At 37.7% G+C, this 18,689-nt stretch overlaps 1 protein-coding gene across 3 annotated transcripts in view; it reads right to left on the bottom strand.

Annotated features, from left to right (window-relative positions):
* FAM19A1 (family with sequence similarity 19 member A1, C-C motif chemokine like) overlaps positions 4,316-18,689 on the bottom strand; it is a 527,035-nt gene continuing 512,661 nt past the window's right edge. For all 3 annotated transcript variants that reach the window (XM_021070830.1, XM_021070831.1, XM_021070829.1), the window contains exons 4-5: positions 13,045-13,169; positions 4,316-7,595 (exon numbers count right to left, since the gene is read on the bottom strand). In XM_021070830.1, coding sequence (XP_020926489.1) covers positions 7,578-7,595; positions 13,045-13,169 — 143 coding nt within the window. In that variant the 3' untranslated portion in view covers positions 4,316-7,577. The remainder of the gene's footprint in view (positions 7,596-13,044; positions 13,170-18,689) is intronic.

Here is an 18,689-nt window from a genome sequence, read left to right as displayed (position 1 = left end):
CAGTGATGCTAGGTATGTGGAAAGAAGCAGAATCAGAAAGGACTAAAGCTTTCCCACTATCACTTACTTCTAAGAGATGCAGTACAGCCTTACTCTTATTTCATCCCGATGGCCTTGGAGGACTGGGTCGATGAAATGGCAATTGACTGATGTAGCTGAGACCTGAGTCTAAGCTATCAGCTCCTTCATGAGAGGAAAACATGATTCAGGGCTTTGTCTTTGGGTTCTGACAAGGAAGTCCTTCATATTTGTGTACTAAATACTATAAAAACCTCCTTAATGGCCCTCTCAGCTCCATGTATGTGTCCTGCCCATTTTTCTCCATTCTGGAAATAGAGTGGTCATGGTAAATGATTATGTTATGTGAATCTCTTCCCAGGAAGGCCTTGAGACAGAGATTTCAATGTAAGTGGTGCATTTGAGAGGTGAATCCAGGCAGCACTGGTAAGGTGGGAGGAAGTGAAACAGGAAATAAAAGGAAGCCAATACATCAAGTCCTATCTGCCAGTGGTTTCTGGTGACTCTTCTAATTCCCTGCTACATCTAGTGTGATTATGGGCAAATGATGGTTTAGGGCAAGTAGGGCTCAGTCTCACTTGGTCCCTCTATAAGACAAAATAGAACTGTGTTGTCCAATAAGAAAGCCACCTAGATGCATCTGGCTATTAAGTTAATAAAACTAAATAAAAAGAAAAATCACTTATGTCACAGTTGACACATTCCAAGAGCTCAGTAGCTGCATGTATCTAGTGGCTACCATGTTGGACAGCTCGGCTATAGAACATTTTCACTCCGCGGAAAGTTCTACTGGACAGCCAGGGTATAGACCATGCCTAGCAGTGGGAGTTGTCCCACTTGGGAGCATGGAAGCTGGGCAATGTATACATCAAGTCTGATCTGCCAGTAGTTGCTGGCGGCTCTTCTAATTCCCTGCTGTATCTAGTGTATGGGCCTACATGTATATGGGACCAAGGAGTGACTATGGGTGAACACTAACAGTGTTTGCTATACGGATAAATCATATTGTGTCTCTCCTTGTTTAAAAACCCTGTTTAGGGAGTTCCTGTTGTGGTTCAGTGGTAACAAACCTGACTAGTATCCATGAGGATGCGGGTTTGATCTCTGGCCTTGCTCACTGGGTTAAGGATCCAGTGTTGCTGTGAGTTGCAGTGTAGGTCACAAAGGTGGCTTGGATCTGACATTGCTGTGGCTTCAACTTAGGCTGGCAGCTGCAGCTCTGCTTTAGCCCCTAGCCTAGAAACTTCCACATGCCTCAGGTGTGGTCCTAAAAGGCAAACAACAAAAACAAAAACAAAACAAAACCCCCAAAACCAAAAAAACCCAACCAACCAAAAAACAAACAAATGCCCTGTTTAGAGCTTTCTGCTACAATTCAGACAAAACTCACACAAGTTTATCATGCTCTATGTTGTTCCATGACTCCAAGGTTATTTCTCCAATCTCAGACCACACTGCTCTAATCACACTGCTTTGACAGTAAACTAAAAGAGACTTTCTCTCAGTCTGGAAAATACACTGCAGTCTTCATTGGCTAGGGTCTTGGCACATACTAAACTGTGGTCTGGCAACATGCTCACTTCATCACTCCCCATGCCCTCTTTACTCTCTGCATGGCTATTTCCTACTGTTCTCTTGTTTTCAGACTAAATGCCACTCCAAGAGATGTTCCCTGACTATCCTACATAAGATTCATGTCTCCCTCACAGTATTTACTTTCCTGGATCCCTTTGCATTTCTCTTATCATGATTTATGATTATTTGTTCCCTTGCATTTTTGCTTTATTCTCCTGGGATAAAGTCCGAAATCATTCCCAATATCTAGTACTGTGCCTTACACATAGTAGGTGGTCAGCAGTGTTTGGTTATGGAATGAATGAGCAGGTGAATGAATGAAAATCATCTTTACCAGTAAGGTGGGTGTAAGATCTGGCATAAAAAGTCATACCTCTTTCCTGATAAGGTGAATTTGCATGGATATTTAGCCTGAATGACAAAAGGACTGGGAGTGGGAAAAGAGAGGCCTGGTGACGACATTGTGTATAATTGCCGAACATTGTCCTACATGCCAGATGGCTCAGGCCATTAGCAATTTGAGTTCTGAATAAACATTCTGGACACAAGCAGGGTGTCTTCTCCAACATGCAACTACTTGCCTGTGTCAGTGGAAATGCTCAAATATGGGTTATGTTGTCATTTTCTAGTGGTTGAAAAACATCAGCAATAGTAACAGCAAATGGAAAATTCTATAAACCAGAGCAAGGATCTGTCTAGTTTTTGAGCTTTCTAGAAAGAGAGTGTAAAATAATATTTGTGCAGTTTCTTTTAAGTTTTTCTTTCTTTTTTTTCTTTTTTCTTTTTTTGCTTGCCCCAGGTGAAGCTAGCACTGACAAAGGGAGCTTCTAGGTGACACATAGCAGGGGTATTCTGAGAATAATAATAATAATAATAATAATAATAATAATAACAATCAACTTACCTATTGCTTTATGTTTATTGAACATTTCTATTTTCTCTATTTTCCTAGTCTTCCCATAATGTTTATACTATGTACAATGATCTGCTTTTTTTTTTTTTTTTTTTTTTGTCTTTTGTCTTTTTAGGGTCACACCTGAGGCATATGGAGGTTCCCAGGCTAGGGGTCTAATCAGAGCTGTAGTCACCAGCCTACACCAGAGCCACAGCAACATGGGATCTGAGCCGCGTCTGTGACCTACACCACAGCTCACTGCAACTCCGGATTGTTAACCCACTGAGCAAGGCCAAGGATCGAACCTGCAACCTCATGGTTCCTAGTCGGATTCACTAACCACTGTGGCATGACGGGAACTCCTGATCTGCATTTTATAAATATGAAAACTAAGAGAGAGTGGTTATAAGCTTTTCTATGTTGTAAGTGGAAGGCAAAGACATGAATCTTTGGGTGGGGTAGTTGGGTTACAATTCTAGAACTCTTTTCAATAGGCATAGTGCTTTTCAGGACTGCCATGTGAAAGGGAGAAGAGGAAATGGGACAAGGGGTAAGCTGAATGACACAGGTGAGAGGGAAGGAAGAGAGGCCTGGGGAGCATTGACAATGAGCCATCCTGAGGAAGATCCAGATCAGTGGACAAGAAATCAGGAATTCACATGAACGGGTGTGGGAGGGTATGTAGAATGAGGAAGGTCATTTGAAATGGGCAACAAGTATCAAGTTTTTTTTTTTTTTTTTAACTAGATGTACAAGTTCCTCAAGCCTTTTAGTAGCAGCTGGCCTTAAACACTTCTTCCTTCCAGTCCCTAAAATTGGCTCCCACACTGGATTGGTGACCCCAAGTGTAGAATCTATGGAAGATGAACCCACTTACTCTATTCTAGCAAAGTGGCTGATCTGTTTTTGTGACATTGGTGTGACCCAATCAAGCATTACTGCTATCAATTGCTGCATGCAGTGTTCTCAGTGGCCCAAAGTAGGAGAGATTGCAGATTATATGCAATGGATTAAAAACCAGCTCTACCTCTTTTGTTTTATTCTGGCCAACAGAGGAAGCACATGAGGATGCAAATCCATAAGAAAAATGTCTAGGAAACTGAACTTTGCCACTGCTGCATGGATCCTGAGTCCCCACATTCCTTAGGATGCCTTTTATCTTGTTTTCTTATATTTATAAACTAGACGGAAGTGGCTTGAGCCCTAGAATTTTCTAGACAATAAATCTTTTATTTAGAAGGTAGATAGCTCATGAAAACAAACATGACACACTTCTTTGTCAAGCAAACCCGGATAGAATTTGAAATGGGACTGTCAAATTTAATTAAAAGAGAACCTCATATTATGACACAATACAGAACCTTCTAGGAAGAAGTGCACACACCCTGTAGGTGAGGAAGGTGTGGATCTCCTCATATAAACAGCTTTTATACCCTCCATAACTTATTTTACCAGTGACAATGGCAGGATGGCAATAACATACTACACTATAAAATCACGGTATTGCTTGGTGAACGTTACACTAGATTTGATCAGTAAAAGATGTGAACTGTGGGTTGGTGAAACCATTCTTCATCATTCTATGATGGAAAAAAACGATAGTAAGCTTTGCAATGTGCTTTCCAAGTCCACTACTGGATACATGTAATTACATACAAAAAGTCAACAAATAAGCTTTCCCTTACATAAAAATCTTTGTCTTAAGAAATAAGCCATATTTATCTTTTTAACCAAGAGAAAGGCTCTGGATGAAACCCTTGGCATGTGCTGTAATTATGTTATAATATTATTCACCGTGCTTGACGCGAAAGCTCGAAATCAGTATTAGTCATACCACACTGAGCTCTTTATTAACTAGAAATACGTAATACAAGTTTTTAAACCATAAATGTTCAGATTCAATAGGCAGATGGTAGCTACTGAAAATTTCCTAAACTGGTGCACATTCAATTTAAACACAAGTTGATGGTTCACACATTTGTGTTAAGTGACTCGGATAACTTGAAACTGAATTTGATGACATTTACAAATATTTGCACAGTTTTATTGGATGGCTGCTTGATTCTCATGTGGGCTTTTTTCCTCTTCTCTCTTCTTTTGGGTCTTTCCAGGAAAGCTATTGCATCATGTGACCAAAAGGAAATGAACCAACAGACCTGGATTTCTAGACTAGCTCCTCCATTGACTTACAGGCTTTGCTTGCAGAAAAGAAAAATCTGTAAGCCCCACATATGGTAAATTATAAGAATAGCCTATATGTTGAGGCCATAGAAAAGAGAATATCCTTTTTTCTTGTCATTGGATTTTTATTCAGGATCAACACTTTTCAAAGGGTATTCTGGAAAACACTCATCTCATAGAAAAGGCCACATAGTCCGGACATCTTGGGCAATAATAGCGCTTGCAGAGGGTTTTTTTTTTTATGGAAATAATCTCATTTTGGTTAATCTTAAGGATGTTAGGATGTTAAATGTAAAAATCAAGATTTCTGATTCTCTTGAAAAAGTCAAGGCATGACAATGCAGTGAATAGATCCTCATACAGAAATAATACCTTTTTCTTTTGACTATTCCTGTGGCATATGGAAGTTCTTGAGCCAGGGATCCCCAAGCCAAAGCAATAATCCAAGCCACAGCAGTGACAATGCTGAGTCCTTAACTGCTAGGCCACCAGGAAACTCCCAAAAATAATTTCTTGCAGCTTCCCATTAGGCAGGCAATGAATTTTCTATTACTCAAGAAACCATCCAACATGCCTGGATTCTGGAAGTTTTTTACTAGGCTTCCCCTGATTTAGTCTTTCTTGAAGACACACAGGATATTTTGATATATTAAAGGCTCTGAGAATCCCTCAGTAAATATTACTATTTTGCCTCCTAATATATTTGATTGTAAATTTTTTTCTTCTACATTTTAGGATGTATGGTTTTAGATAAGACTTTGGGTTTAATATTTCACTTTTGGAGTTCCTGCTGTGGCACAATGGGATCAGCAGTGTCTCTGCCACCAGGATGCAGGTTTGATCCCTGGCCCACAAGGATCCTGCATTGCCATAACTGCATCATAGGTCACAACTGCAGCTTGGATCTGATCCCTGGCCTGGACAACACCATATGCCACAGGGAGGCCAAAAAAAGAAAAAAAAAATGATTTCAATTTTTATTCTCAAATTTACAGATGAAAATCAATATTTAAAGTATTACTTGATACATGGATAAAGACCATAATATTTAATGAATTCTGGTTTGTTGATAAGAATTTTACTGGCCTTTTGGCAAATATCTGTAAAAGTATTTGTGAAGCTCAGATTTTGCAATGAGGATTCCATTTCCATTTTTGGTTACTTTTGTAGGCATTCCAGATGCAGAATAAATCTACTTTGTGAGAATGTTTATACATTCAATCAGACTTCAAGGTATATTGATAGAGATGAAGGAGCTTCTGGATTTACCTGAAAGTTTAAGTTAAAAAAATCCATCCTAAGGGACCCACTGAGCTGCTTGATCTAATAACAGCCCATAATAACATGTATTCTGGAGAAAAATATTTGGAGAACAATCACATACACTTGCAATATGATAGGGTAAACAACAGGAATGTTTAGTACTATCACACTTTACCAGGTCAACTAGAACACTTTTAAGTAGATAGTTCCTTCTTATAAGCATCAGCTGAGTAGTGCTCATAAAAAGAAGATGGACACATTTATTTTTTGGAAGGTGAGCCTAGTGTATATCATCTAAGTGATCACTACAGAAGCCTGATAATAGGAGTTGACATTTCATCTTGCTGGCTGGAGACACTGAACTTATAGTAATGCACTTCTAGTTTTCAAATTATTAGAATTGCAAACACTGCTTGTAATAGTAGCAGTGACTCATGCAAAATATTGTGGCAGACAGCGTGTTCCTAGGTGGGTGTTCTCTGGATCTGGCTAAAGTTGATTCAGGAAAAACAAATGGCAAATAAAGAGGACAAGTAGATTTATAAAGAAGTTATTTACCACTTTAATAGGGCTGTCCAACATTTGGTCACAGAGATCATTCTGAAACCTAATTGCTTTAATGGTCTTCCCATCTTACCAGAAGAGATCGGAAATAGTCTTAGAAAAAGCGAATCAAACATAGAAAGAGGTGCCATGAAAAGACTTGTTGCTACAGCACTATGTACTTAATGATGCCAGACTTTGGATTTAATCAGAGGACATTTCTGCAGTCTAGGACAGCTATACAAAGCCTTAAGACATTGTATTTACAAAACTTAATGCAGGGATCCATATTCTACCATAACTCTGCCAGAGTCTCTATAGCATCGAGCGGCTCCCTCAAAAATCCTCATTTTTTTCTTATCTGTGGAAAAACTAGTAGTTCTAAAAATATTTTCCTGGAAGAGGTTAGAATGGTTATTATAGATCAATTGAATATAAAGGATGGTTATGTAAGCCAAGCTTGCATGCGGATATTGCACAGGGTAGAAAGCAATAAAACAGGATGATGTACTTCCTTGAGCCATCTGGTAGAAACAGAAGGACGCTCTTGATTCATATTGTTATGACGCCTCAGATTCCAGGAGTCCACCTGTAGCTGGCCTTCCCGTGTGAGTGCCAAGTTGACCTCTCAAAAGGGCACATGTTTTCCTTGCTGATAGAAAAAGAAATGACAAGAAAACAAAACAAAACATCCCTAAACTCAAAGAGGTACACCAGCCGCCTCAAACTGTGGTACTGTTCATTTTTTGAAGAGAATATATAATATTTCAAAATATTATATATATACATATATTTCAAATGGTATAAAGTAACTATAGATCCAAATTAGAAGATAGTTGATCATTCTTCATAATCCCAAAAATTTGCATTGAGAAAATCCTTTTTTTTTTTTAACCTACTTTCCATGGTGTTGCCCCAAACTCTGGGTCTTCTCACTATAGGATACTTTGTGACACACAGTAAAAGCACTGTGATTATCTGGTAATCAGTCAAAGTGCAAATAAGAAATCCATTTGGCTTCTAATGTATAAGATGTTTTAAATTCTTAAAATGTATTTTCCGCAGAGTTGGTTTTCCTTTGTTACTATAACAAATGCTTCTGTTAGGTTCTTGGGTGAATCTGAAACCAAAGAAAGAAAGAAATTTCAGGGAGAAAAGAACAAAATGAAGGCAGAGAGAAAGGTGATTAGGCAGAAAAAGAGGACTCCTTGAATTTTTAGGAGGTTGCTTCTTTCAAGTGAACTGAAGTAAAAAATATTTAAGTCTACAGCATGAGTTCTCAAATGGTAATCAAAGCACATAGACAGGCCAACATATATTTTTATCAATTTGTTAAATTAATTTTTCCACAGTTGAGGAGACAGACTCTTGGAGAATGTCTAACCAGGACTGAGGTCATGGGCATGTGACCTACATAGTTGCAGGGAACCCTGTGCTAAAAAGGGTCCCACATTTGGTTCAATGATCTGTGGTTGTCATCTTGAAATTATTAGTAATTTTTGAACCAGGGGCGCTGTGTTTTAATTTTTCACTGGGCTCTCCCTGTAAATTATATAGTCTTTCCTATGTTTGTCTGATGAGAATTTCATGAGTAGAAAATTCCATGGCCTTGTCATGTTGGTCTCTTGGAAGATGTAGGGGGCAGCATAAGGTGAAGTCAATATCAAGGTAAGACCACATTTGTTGAGGAACATGAGACATTTGTAAAGTGAGAAACTGTTCCACTCAGACGATGACACAGTGTTGAAGGGCAATCAAGGGTATATTCCTATAACTATTGATGTTATTTAACCCATTCAAATATGGTGCCAAAGAGTCATATTCAGAAGGATGCATGCACAATCACTGGTTTAGAGCATGAATGATGGTTCTATAGAGTTGAAGGTTCTACTTTAGAGTTCTAGGACATAAGGCATTTTTCTTCATCATCTCAATTCTTTATAATCTTATTAGAAATTGAGTTTTCTGAGCCCAGGAGTGAAGTCCATTTTATAGCTTTCAGGGTTAGGTAGGAACAGAAATACATTCAAATTTTGCATTGAAAATTTCGTTGGGCCAAGAATGTATGAGAAATCTTCACACATTTATTTTTTTATTCTCTCTGTATAAATAACAGATCCTTCCAAATCTTGGTTTCCTATATTCCGATGGTGTTTATTGCATTTTGTTTTCATTGTCTTCATTTTCACCAAAAGGAGGAAAAAGTGACATTTCCAAAACTGAGCTGGAAATTAACTATCTTTTATCTGTATTGACCCTCCACATCCCCTGTCCCACCCAACCTTAGACCCTAGCCTCCAAGAAAGACCAGGGGCTATGTCCAGTCCACCACCACATTCCCAAGACTTTAACTCTAATAGTAGAGTTTTAATATTATTTATTAACTAAAGAAATGAATGAGCACACTTAGATCCAGGGGCAACTGTGAGAGCATAGTTTATTCTTTAAGATAGTTTACTTTTCCTTCCTGCAATCTCAATCTCTAAATAACCCCTAGATCTCTCTCTCTCTCTCACTCTCAAAGGCATTTTGTATAAAATGAATGGACTAGAAATCAATATCAGAAAGGCTCTCAGACCTGGTGGAATTTTGAGTGAAGAAGCTGGAATGTGTCAAAGCTGGTAATTTACCCTTTAGAAATATAAAACATAAAAAGCATAGCAGTGATTAGAATGGGCAGATATATATAATGTCAGAGTTGCCATTAAGAAGATGGCCCAGGGAGCTGTGGACAAATGATTATGGTGAATTGTGTTAGGCTAACCACACAGAACACCAAATTTCACAAGATGGGTATTGTGGTTAGGCATGTAATCTGAGGTCTATAATTTACTCTTTTAGAGAATGAAACTTGACTCTGTGCACTAACTGTTGATTTTCCTCATTAGTCTGAAAGGTAAAAACATATTGGGTTGAAGGAAATCCCAAAATGCTTGCTGCTTCACCAGGTTTTGGAATAGATTATGTTCTGGTCTCTTAACCTGCTAATTTTTCTTTCCAAGTAACTTTGGTTTTCTCCTCATTTTATTTCCCTCCTCTTCCTGTTCTCAAATAACCCATGTTCACTTTTTACTTGTAAATTATTACAGCATTGCGAAATAACCTACTTCCTCTACAGGGAAGTCTATCTTTCTAAATTAAGTCATTGTTCCTACCTATACAGGGTATAGAATTGTTCCAGAATGCATGGAATATAACCTCCCTACCTTTGGAGGGAATATAGCCTCCCTACCTTATTTTTGATATATAAGTTTAAAAAAAAAAACATATAAACCAATGGGTAACTAAAAGTATAGGAAAAAATCTCTAGTCAGTATTTAGGTTAGTTAGTCTTGCTACAAACTACCGACAAAGCAATTTAATGAAATAATTAAAGCCATGGTCAGGTAGGACAGGGTTAAAATGTAGTCAAGAAACTTCACCCAAATGTACCAGGCTTCTCCCTGGAATGTATATGTAACAAGCTTAATTATACCCCAGGTTGGGTTTTTGGGAAACCTCTCAAGCCTGTCTATTTTATCTCTGAAGGATGGCATTCAGAAAGCTTCCCTTTTCCCTATTATTTATTCTTCTGTATCTTCTGAAAAGGAAGCCCTTGCTTAATTCCAATTATCTTTTCTCCTTCCTTCTGAGTTATACCATCACTCAGGTCCAATTCCCCCAAGGCTTTCTCCTTCGGATTGTAGCCAGAGAGCCTGCCAGTTCACCTTGCAGAGCCTCTGGTTATTTAAATGAAACACTGAATTTCTACTCTCCTCCTTTCTTAAAAAAATGAGCATCATAACAATTTAAATTAGGCCACATTTTGAACCATCTTTGGTTTATCCAGTTTCAAAGACTGCTGAGAATTTTGGCTTAGGGTGATTAGTTGGAAAGTAACCCATTATAACAGGAAGATTTTAGAAAAAACGACCTAGGGAGAGAGAATGACATCTTAGGAAATTTTCTAGCACATTTCTTGACATTGGAGTTATTTTTAAAAAATAGCAGTGTGAAGGAAACTCCCAGTCAACATTAGCAATCTGGGCGTGTTTCTTCAGTTTTTGTTTTGGTTTCTGTTTTTTTTTTTTTTTTTTTTTTCCTGAGAAAACTCTTTGACTCAGTCTTACACATAAGAAGAAAAGAGGTGATTTTCTTTATTCTTCCTTTTACTTTAATAAGATCTTAAGTTTTTTACCCTAAAGTCCACCTCTTAAAGAATAATGAAAACATATAATTTATAATTAAAGTACTCTGTGAACTAAACTGTTTTAAAAATTAAATTGCTAGAGTCCATATCCGAAGTGTGTGGGCATATTTTTACTCTGACAGGGAAAAATACACAGGGCATACTAGAAACATTCATATAAAACCTATTTTTAGATCATATGACCTAAAGGCTGGTGTTGGCCATTTATATAGAATGGACCTCCTGAGTGTATCATAGGGACTCAATTAGTGCCTTTTGTATTTAAAAATGTTTATTTCATTGTGAATTTCTTTGTAAGGAAGTGGGGAGAGAATGTGAGTCAGTGGTAGCATTTGGGTTTTCCTCAAGGCTTAAAAAAATACAGATTTTTCCTTCTCTATAGAGAGGTGAGAATTCTTAATTGACTGATGTGCCACTCTCATAGCTGTAGAGTCCTCTCTTATTTCCTTGCCTGAAATATATGCATATGTCAGAACAGGTGCATCCTCTGCATTTAAACTGGCTGCAAGATTTACTTTTGCTCACTTAACTGTCTTGATTGTGTTCAGCCCACCCAGGGCTGTAGCAAACAGTGTGTATTGGCCTCTGTTACCCTAATCAGATTCCTCACCATACTTCTATGATGCTGGAGAATGTCCAGGATATATTCACAACACACCTGATGGTTTGAAAACATACTCGACAAAGGCCAAATAAATAAAGTGACAGGGGTCACAAAAAAAGGAGCACTGACAATTTCTGTGTTTCGTGTGTTTACTTTCTATCTACCACAGAGTCTTTGGAATTTTCTGTATCTAAATCCTGCAATATTTTGACTAGCATTATTGCTCTTTATGGAGTTTCAAGTCTGGAGGCACCGTTTTAGCAGGGCTGACCATCTATAAAAGGTGGTCAGTTATCATTTGGAATAGGGAATAGAGGTTTGCAGAGGATATGTCAGCAGTGTCTTTAAAACAGTGGTGACTGGATTCCAATGATAATGGCCAAAATTCAGAGTAGCTTAAAACTAACTTGTGAGGATATCTTCCAATTATTTGGTAAAATCATCTTCAGGCAAAATATTACCAAAGGGAAATCTAAAATCCATATTCCACCAGCTAATTAAGGTGATTTGGGGGGTAAAAAGCTCAAACTGGGCACATTTTTGAATACTCTCTTCTGTAGGTGTTTCATTGACATACAATAATCCAGGCTGAGCCACTAGGCACAAACAATTTACATGTTAACAAGCTAGAGTGGTTCAAGCTCCTCTCCTGGCTCCAAGCCAGGGGGGTATGGCCATTTACTGGCTAATGTGATCAATGCAGGCAACTACATTTGACACACAGAGTCTCCACTTACATGTGAAAAAAATGTTTATTGTTATGTTTTCTGCATCACAAAAATGCAAGAACCAGTGCTATTTTTTGAAAAGCCAATGGTGAGAAGAATGATCAAGTTAAGACTCATAACACAGGGACTAGAAACAGAAATGCCCTTTTAAATTTGGCTCACCCTTTTAGAAGCCTCTAAGTTCAACATATTGGAATTTTAACCAGTGGATCTTGCTTTAAAAAATACCCAATACTTAAAACACATAGACATAACAGGGCTGATATTCACATGGTACATGTACATATCATCATATTAGTTTTTAAAATATTGATGTATTTTTGTATTAGTGAATAAAGAGTTCTCTCTGAAGGGCCCTGAGTAACCTCCCTGCATGTCCCCATTAGAGCTTCCAGACTTTCCTATGGTTCAGTATCCATAGGGTCAATGGCTGGCCTAGCTGGGCTTTGCCATCTTGTTCCAGCCTCATGACACCAATTCTAACAGGTTGGGTAGACTCCTATATATATTTTGTTATATATTTTGAAGCCAACTCTCAGTTTAACCACAGAAAGCAAGGGATGACTATTCACTTGAGAAAAATCTTTCACTTCCCTAAAAGAACATGAAAGTATTACTTTAAAGAATTTAAAAAAAAAAAAGATGAGAAAAAAAAAAGAATCTTTAGAAGATGACTGTACTTAAATGCAGAACTTTTCAGCAGACCATCTGGATGAACAGGCAAGACCCTTATTTAATATCTATTCTGAGCACCATAGATGTTGGATGAATTATCCAAATTACTCCTCACTGCTCCTCTTCTATTTGGCTTTGGCAACCTAGCTTATTCATGAGTCAGTAACAGAAACACTAAACCCTTCAGTGTAGAAAAGTCAGGTTCAATCTTTAACTTCTCTTTGAAGGATAGATGCTGATCTAAATTATTAAGAATAGTTTCTGTTGGGATAAAAGCTTCCTTTTCTTCTGTTTGTGGGTGTTGTTTGTACAACACAAAGGCAAACAGTACAGTTTGTAACATGCATGAGACATTTGAAAAAAATGGACTTACTCTTGTGGTCTTAATTTTATTGCCTGTAGCACACATCCATCCAGAATTATCAGGGAGTGTTTTGCATTCTTCTCCTTCTAGACAAGGCTCCATCTCACACCACCATTTCCCAATCACTATGGAGGCTGTGTCAAAACAGGAAACAGCTGTGTTTACAATTCATCCAAAACACCTGGGCACAAGGCTCTTTCCCCCTGGAGATGTTCACGTTCCTTGAAATACTTTAGGTCATTTTTAACCTTTTATGATTGGCTAAGTACACTCAGTGTAATAAATTCATTGAGTAATGAAAAAAAAAGAAAGTTAAAAAAAAGAAGAAGATTTTTAACTTACACATCTACAGTGCAAATCTAATTATGCTGTTTGATTTTATCCCAAGTCTCTTTGTATGACAAAAACATACTGAATGGGGACACTTACTTTTTGAGAAACCTCTGAGCTCATTTTATAGATAAAGGACCTGGTACTTCAGTGAAAAGGACACAAGTGCTAAATGTTCTTCAGAACCACTGACTAAGCTATTCTTTTCAGAAAGGTAGTTTATCCACCCAGCATTAGGGTTTATCTCCCAGTTTATGGCCTTTGAGAATTTCAAAGGTCTACCAAAAGAAAAAATGAGTTGACTGCAAGGACAAAAGAAAGTCTGCAAAACAACCCAATAGTCATAATAAATGAAACTATTTGTTTATAGTCAAAAGTATATTAGATATGAGCTGTGATTTCCTTTTAATATGTTTGATGTGATATGAATGGAACTTTCAAAATTTGACCCTCTGATAAAACAGCCCTGCTTTTTAGGGTGATATAAAGGGTGACCCCATTACAAACTGACAATGAATTGAGTGGATGTATTTATAGCATGCTGTTTTTGATATTGAGATTTTATAAAACTATTGACTAGATTAACCCAATACAGATAAAGCAGTTCCACTTCTTCCTTAATGCCTTGCATGGACATTATTTCTGCATAAGCACTGGTCACTTCTGAAGCTACCTAAGGCATTTGTTTTTCACAAATCCACCCTGGCTTTTTTGGCAAAATCTTCAACATGTCTGTGAGTGTTTTCTTCTGTGATATCTTCCAAATGGCTGTCATTACACGGGACTGGAAACCTAGTTCTTTAGATTGTCACATTCCAAGCCCTCCCATCTCAAAGATGAGTCTCTTCCATGATGTTTAATTCTCACAACAACAAAGGACTCAAATGACCTCTCTTACCATCACTGAGGCTTGATATTAAAATGAAATGGAGTCCACGTTGTGGCGAAGAAGGAGTGCAATAAAATTCTCTATCTACTTGGCATTCACTAGAGGAATTAGATTGCTACCTTAAAAGCAAGATGGTTTAAACATCCAGGTATCTGTATTCAGGTTTCTTCTTTTACAATTTTCTTATTTGTCTTTCCCTATTTTATTTATTATTATTATTATATTATTATTATTTTTTAATGGCTTCCCCCTCAGCATATGGAAGTGTCTGGTCCAGGGATTGTATCCAAGCTATGGCACAGCTGCGGCAATGCTGGATCCTTTAACTTACTGCACTGGGTTGGGGTAGAATCCACACCTCTGCAGTGACTCAAGCCACTGCAGTAGGCTTCTTAATCCACTGTGCCATGGCAGGAACTCCTCTTTAGAATCCAATCTTCCTTAAACTTTCTTTTGAATAAAAATTACTCTGCAGGACTATATATGCAAAACCATGTCCACTCTATTACATGGTCAATTTAAGGAAATTTTCAAGGGTAACTTTACCTGTAGCTGATGTCCACCTTTTATGTGGACCATACCAAATCACATAAAATGCAACTCCATTGGATAGGACAAACACAGGAAGTAAAATCTTGCAAATAATCCTATCCATATGCAAGACAACGTCATATTTTGGTAAAACACAGACTAATAACAAAAAACACAAATCCTCCACAGGGCATGAGTATGAACTTTTTATTTTTTTATTGTTGCACTCTTGTATATGGAAGTTCCTAGGCCAGGGACTGAATCCGAGCCACAGCTATGACCTAGGACCTATGCCACACCAGATCCTTTAACCCACTGCACCACAATGAGAACTCTGAGTAGGAATGTTTTGAATGATTTTCTTTGTAATAGCAGGGCTCAGGATCAGGACGTGGAGTAGAGAAGATTCTAGTCTTGAGTCAAGAGGCCTTATTTGTGTAAATGAAAAGGTGACGATACTAAATAGAGAAGCATATATTTGGACAGCAAGAAAAACATATGTAACACCAAAGGGGAACAAAGGTAAATGGCAAAGCTTCCAGTAATGTAAGGTACAGTCAGTGTTTGGCAGTGTTTACTGAGAACCTCCAGTTTGAAGTTCCCTTCCAGCTAGAGCTCAGTTACAAACAAACCCATCGCATTTGCCACACTTGTCCCCTTAAAGCTCAATTGATATTTTGATATTGCTGTCCTGAATTTAGACCATCCAGAATGGAAACCCTCTGATCTTAGCTCTGAGGGGAAACTGCCTTTTCCAAGGTCTTGCATTTAGCATTTGTTCCTCTCTCTCTCTCTCTTTTTTTTTTTTTTTTTCAGAGAGACACACAAGCAATGAACAACTGCTGGTAAGGTCACGTGTTAGTATCTCTTTCTAAAGGACTCCATTCCCTACTCTTTAGGCTGCTTTCTGCCCTCTCACAGCTGACCTGCTTTGCTGTAAGCCAACAAAGCAGTTCCTCTTCTTTCTCTCCAGCATTAATGTCTCCTAAATGAAAACATAAACAGTTGGGCAATTTCCCATTGTGGCTCAGGAGTAATGTGCCCTACTAGTATCCATAATGATGTGGGTTCAATCCCTGGCCTTGCTCACTAGGTTAAGGATCCAGCATTGCCATGAGCTATGGTGTAGGTCCCATATACAGCTGGGATCTGACATTGCTGTGGCTGTGGCATAGGCTGGCAGTTGCAGCTCCAATTGGACCTCTAGCCTGGGAACTTCCATATGCTTCAGGTGCAGCCCTGTAAAGCAAAAAAACATCTCAAAGCCTGCTATAACCTTTAATTCACATTTATAAAGACCCACTGGTTTAGGGGGAAAGAGAAAATGCCTTCTAAGAATTGAAAGTGTCCCAGACCTGCCTTGAGTCTCTAAAAATTCATATCACTGTTGTCTTTCCTCAACAGAGTTTGAGGACTTGGTACTACCCTCTGACTTATTAGCCTCTAGTTCATTTTTCCAACGTTGGTTTTTCAAAGATGCTATTAGACCTACTTTGTTTCTGATTTGGGCATTACACAGCCATCTTCATATACATTATTTTATGACCTGTAAAACTAGAGTCTCTTATCCTATTTTTTTTTCTTGTGCTCCTATTTCATGCAATCTCTTCTGTAAAAATTCATGGAAAGTGGATTTAAAAATTGTTCCCTATTTTTCCAAATTGGAAGCTACTGAAAACTTTTTGATTATTGAACAAGGATTGATCAATTGGATTTAATAAAAAAGAGCTAATATTAATGCTATTTAGTTGTTTTGTAAAATATTTTTTCTTACATGGATAATTATAAGAAAACTGTAAATACAAATAATTCTAAAATAATTGGAATTATAATGGTCAGTTCAATTCTGAAAATGGTAACTGACATTTCTGAAAATGCTTCTCATGTATTTCTGTATTAGGTATTTTTAAGTGTGTTATCTCAGTCTTCAAAGCAACACTATAAAGTTGATATTATGAGCCTTTTTTTTTTAGATGAAAAATCTAAAGCCCAAAACAGTTAAATAACTTTCTTAAGCTTACACAGGTAGGAAGCTTGGCAATTAACACAAAAACAGACTGCTTAATCAAAAAATCCATGTTTTCCAACATGATAGTTCTAATTCTAGCTTTGTGTTCAAAATTCACAGGTCTCTTTTAAACAACTATTTACTGCTGAGTGGACAAATTCTATCTGCTCTATTGTTTTTGAAGATAAATTTCATGTCAACACAAACATTCAGTGAAAATATAAACATTTAGTTTCTTATAAAATTAATTTTAAAAAATAATTTGTGCAAGAGACAATTGATCACACTCATTTCTTTCTAGTCTGAGTATTCATTGTAGCATTTTAAAATTCTCACCAGTGAACACTTTCTGAATCCATGAGATATTTTTGAGGTAGATGTATAACAGCTCAAAGAATTTTATACTTTAGAAAAAGATGAGTTAATTAAATGTCAGCTGCAAAACTCAACTCTCTCTTATCTGTAGTGATTATGAAAGAGGGTCTTAAAAGTTCCTTTTAACCCTGGGTTCTGGGATTCACTCTATGAATGTACCGTGTTCAGGAAAATATCTGATCTTCAACTTTATCAAGAATGTTCATCTTTCTTGAGAGATTCTTAAAATCATGAGGACCACTTTAATCATGAGTCTTGATTTCGCCCTTATACCAGGTCATTGCTGTTGAGCAGAAGAGAGACTGTAAAAGGAGAGTCAATCCATCTTCCAGTGATAAACCCTAAATTGAGCAGAAATCCTTTTTTTTTTTTTTTTTTTTGGCTGTTGTTCACTTTGAAGAAGTTTCCCATGGAAAGAGAACAAGATATAATAAGCAATGGGCTTAATAAACGTAGAAATAAATATCATATTATCTAAGAACTTGTGGTCCTTTTTTTATCATTTTAGTAGATAACATCTGAGATGCAGTTCAGCAAGTAGTTATTAAATGCTTTGCATAGTCAAAGCACAACCTGATTACTGAGAGGAATAAAATAATGACCATGACATTAGTTCCTGCACTCAGAGCTTACAATTTAGCTCAGGGTTTCTCAATATGTACTATTGGCATTTTGGCATGAATTATAGTAAAGAGATCTCAATGAACAAAACGTGCTCATCTAGTAGTAAGTACATTACTGTGCTAGAAGAGCAGGCTAACAACAGAGATTAAGAAGAGAAACCCTTAATAACACTGTAGAAATTCCTAAAAGCATGGACCTTGAGCTTCACAAATTTACTGTTAATTAATTTTTTTAAAAAGGAAAGTAATTTATTGAAGATTCTGTATTCTGGGCAAAGGGAGGATATGATGACAGAGGTAGCTGGGGAAGATGAATTTGGCAGTGATGTACCAGACGGAAGAAGGAAGAAGCAAACCACCTGAAATGCCACATAAGCACCACTGCATTCGAAAAGACAATGGGGGAGTTCCCGTCGTGGCACAGTGGTTAACAAATCCGACTAGGAACCATGAGGTTGCGGGTTCGGTCCCTGCCCTTGCTCAGTGGGTTAACGATCCAGCGTTGCCGTGAGCTGTGGTGTAGGTTGCAGACGCGGCTCGGATCCTGCGTTGCTGTGCCTCTGGCGTAGGCCGGTGGCTACAGCTCCGATTCAACCCCTAGCCTGGGAACCTCCATATGCCGCGGGAGCGGCCCAAGAAATAGCAACAAAAACAACAACAACAACAACAAAAAGACAAAAGACAAAAAAAAAAAAAAAGAAAAGACAATGGGTAGGTCTTGAATTTTGGATGCCTGTTCTAGAATTGTGAAGAAGGGCAGAGCTGAAAGCAATATGAAAAACAATGGAGGAAACATTGTTGCCAGCTCCTCAACCATATTCACTGTAACTCTAACCACACTGAACTCAAATTATTAGCTCATTAGCCAGGTGCCTGCCTTCTCACTAAGTAGTGACCT

Source organism: Sus scrofa, chromosome 13 (assembly GCF_000003025.6).
Source record: "Sus scrofa isolate TJ Tabasco breed Duroc chromosome 13, Sscrofa11.1, whole genome shotgun sequence".
NCBI classification, from domain to species: domain Eukaryota; kingdom Metazoa; phylum Chordata; class Mammalia; order Artiodactyla; family Suidae; genus Sus; species Sus scrofa.
This window is presented reverse-complemented; position numbering and strand designations above follow the sequence as displayed.